A 1,809-nucleotide genomic window follows, 5' to 3' on the forward strand; every position below is an offset into this window, starting at 1 on the left:
GTTATATTATAATCATTTTTATTTATTTATTTATAGTTTTTTTTTTATAATTTTCAAATATATATAATAAATATATTATGTATATATTTCTTTATTTTTTATATAATTATTTTATTATTATATAATTATTAATTTATTCTTTTTTATATATTTATTAATTCAAAAACTTTTTATTAATTTATTTTTAAGTCACTTAACTATAAATAAATAAATAAAAGATTATAATATGAAAATAAATATATAAAATAATAAATAATAAATAAATAAATAAAGTAATATGAAAAATAAAAAAAGGAAAAAATTATATATATATATATATATATATATATAAAGAAATGCTGCATATTTCTGTTAATAGGACCTAAGTACGTTGTATATTTCTGCATTTAAACCTATATATAAATGTTGGTGCAGGTGATTTTGGTGGGGCATGATTTTGGTGGTGCATGTATATCATATGCCATGGAGTTGTTCCCATCCAAGGTTGCAAAAGGTGTTTTTATTGTTGCAACAATGTTGCTTAATGGACAAAGTCTTCTTGATATGTTCTCCCGACAGGTTTGGCTTCACTGATTGATATGTGCTATCTGGTGTTTCAAGTTGCTTTAGAAAGTTAAGAAAATGTCTAAATTTCAAGTATCTGTTTGTGGGTTGAATACTTGAATCTAAATTTCACGTGTTATCCCAACAACACATGGATTGGAAATTTAGTTACATTGCTTTATTTACTAATGCTTGTGAATCTATTAATCACTGAATTTATGCTGGTTTGTTACGTTCCCATTTGGAAAAAACTCACATTGACAACATTGATATCCTATTTAAAAGTCCAAGGGGATGATTATAATTAAATGTTTGTTCACTTTTTGTATTTGCTTGTAGTAGTATACTAATATGTCGAGGTTATCGGTAATTTTGGTCTTTGGGTCATTCATTTAGTTATGTTTTCAGGACTACAAGGGTAATGTCTTATAACTCTGAGGTTTTTTAATTACTATGATATGTCGAACATAGTTTTATGTTAAGGTATTTATGGATGTGGAACCACAATATCATTGTTATCAGTGACTTTTGTATTCTATTTGTTTTACAGGCAGATTCAAATGATCTGATGAGACAGGCTCAGATATTTAATTATGCAAATGGAAATGATCGTCCTCCCACTGCTATTGATCTCAACAAGTCATTATTGAAGGACTTACTATTTAATCAAAGTTCTTCTAAGGTATGCCTTTCTTTCGTTTGCTTGTACAAAGTGATGGACTTGTGGTGGCTCAAAGCCCGAAATGTTCATAAGATTTTCTTTTCAATATATAAAATTCAGGCCTTGCTGCTTAACAAACTTTAAATGGGCTCTTTTGGATGTTCTTTGTTGTCTATATTATTTGCTAAATATGGCGTCTTAACATTTATCTCATTCTTGCATATCTATTCTTAACATGTGGTTATTTAATTTTTCATTTTTATGGGTATTCAGTGACACAAAATTGTGGATGCCATTCATTTTTTGTAGGTTTAGCTGGTCTCACTACAAAATATGGGAAATTATTTTTTTTTTATCAGCAACCCATCAGCAACGGTTTATAACCGTTACAAACAACTTTTAAATTATTTTTTAAAAAATTAACTAACAACTTTGCAACGGTTAAGAACCGTTGGTAATATTTTTAACAAATTACTAACGCTTAAAAAGTGTTTGTGAAATAAAAAAAAAAACATTGCAAAGGTTTTAAATTTGTGTACGAAATAGTTATAAAAAGCTTTACAAATCACTATTGCAACGATTAATAAGCGTTGAAAATTTCTGTT

General features: G+C 26.9%; 1 protein-coding gene across 1 annotated transcript; it reads left to right on the top strand.

Annotated features, from left to right (window-relative positions):
• Window positions 1–414: 414 nt before the first annotated feature.
• Window positions 415–1,348, top strand: LOC147473348 (putative methylesterase 11, chloroplastic; the record flags this gene model as incomplete). The annotated part of the gene is made up of 3 exons (XM_086587565.1): window positions 415–558; window positions 1,094–1,225; window positions 1,325–1,348. Coding segments are annotated over 3 exons (300 nt in total), but the record flags the coding sequence as incomplete, so codon positions are not given.
• Window positions 1,349–1,809: the final 461 nt, after the last annotated feature.

Source organism: Coptis chinensis, unplaced genomic scaffold (assembly GCF_015680905.1).
Source record: "Coptis chinensis isolate HL-2020 unplaced genomic scaffold, ASM1568090v1 utg2731_pilon_pilon, whole genome shotgun sequence".
NCBI classification, from domain to species: Eukaryota; Viridiplantae; Streptophyta; class Magnoliopsida; order Ranunculales; family Ranunculaceae; genus Coptis; species Coptis chinensis.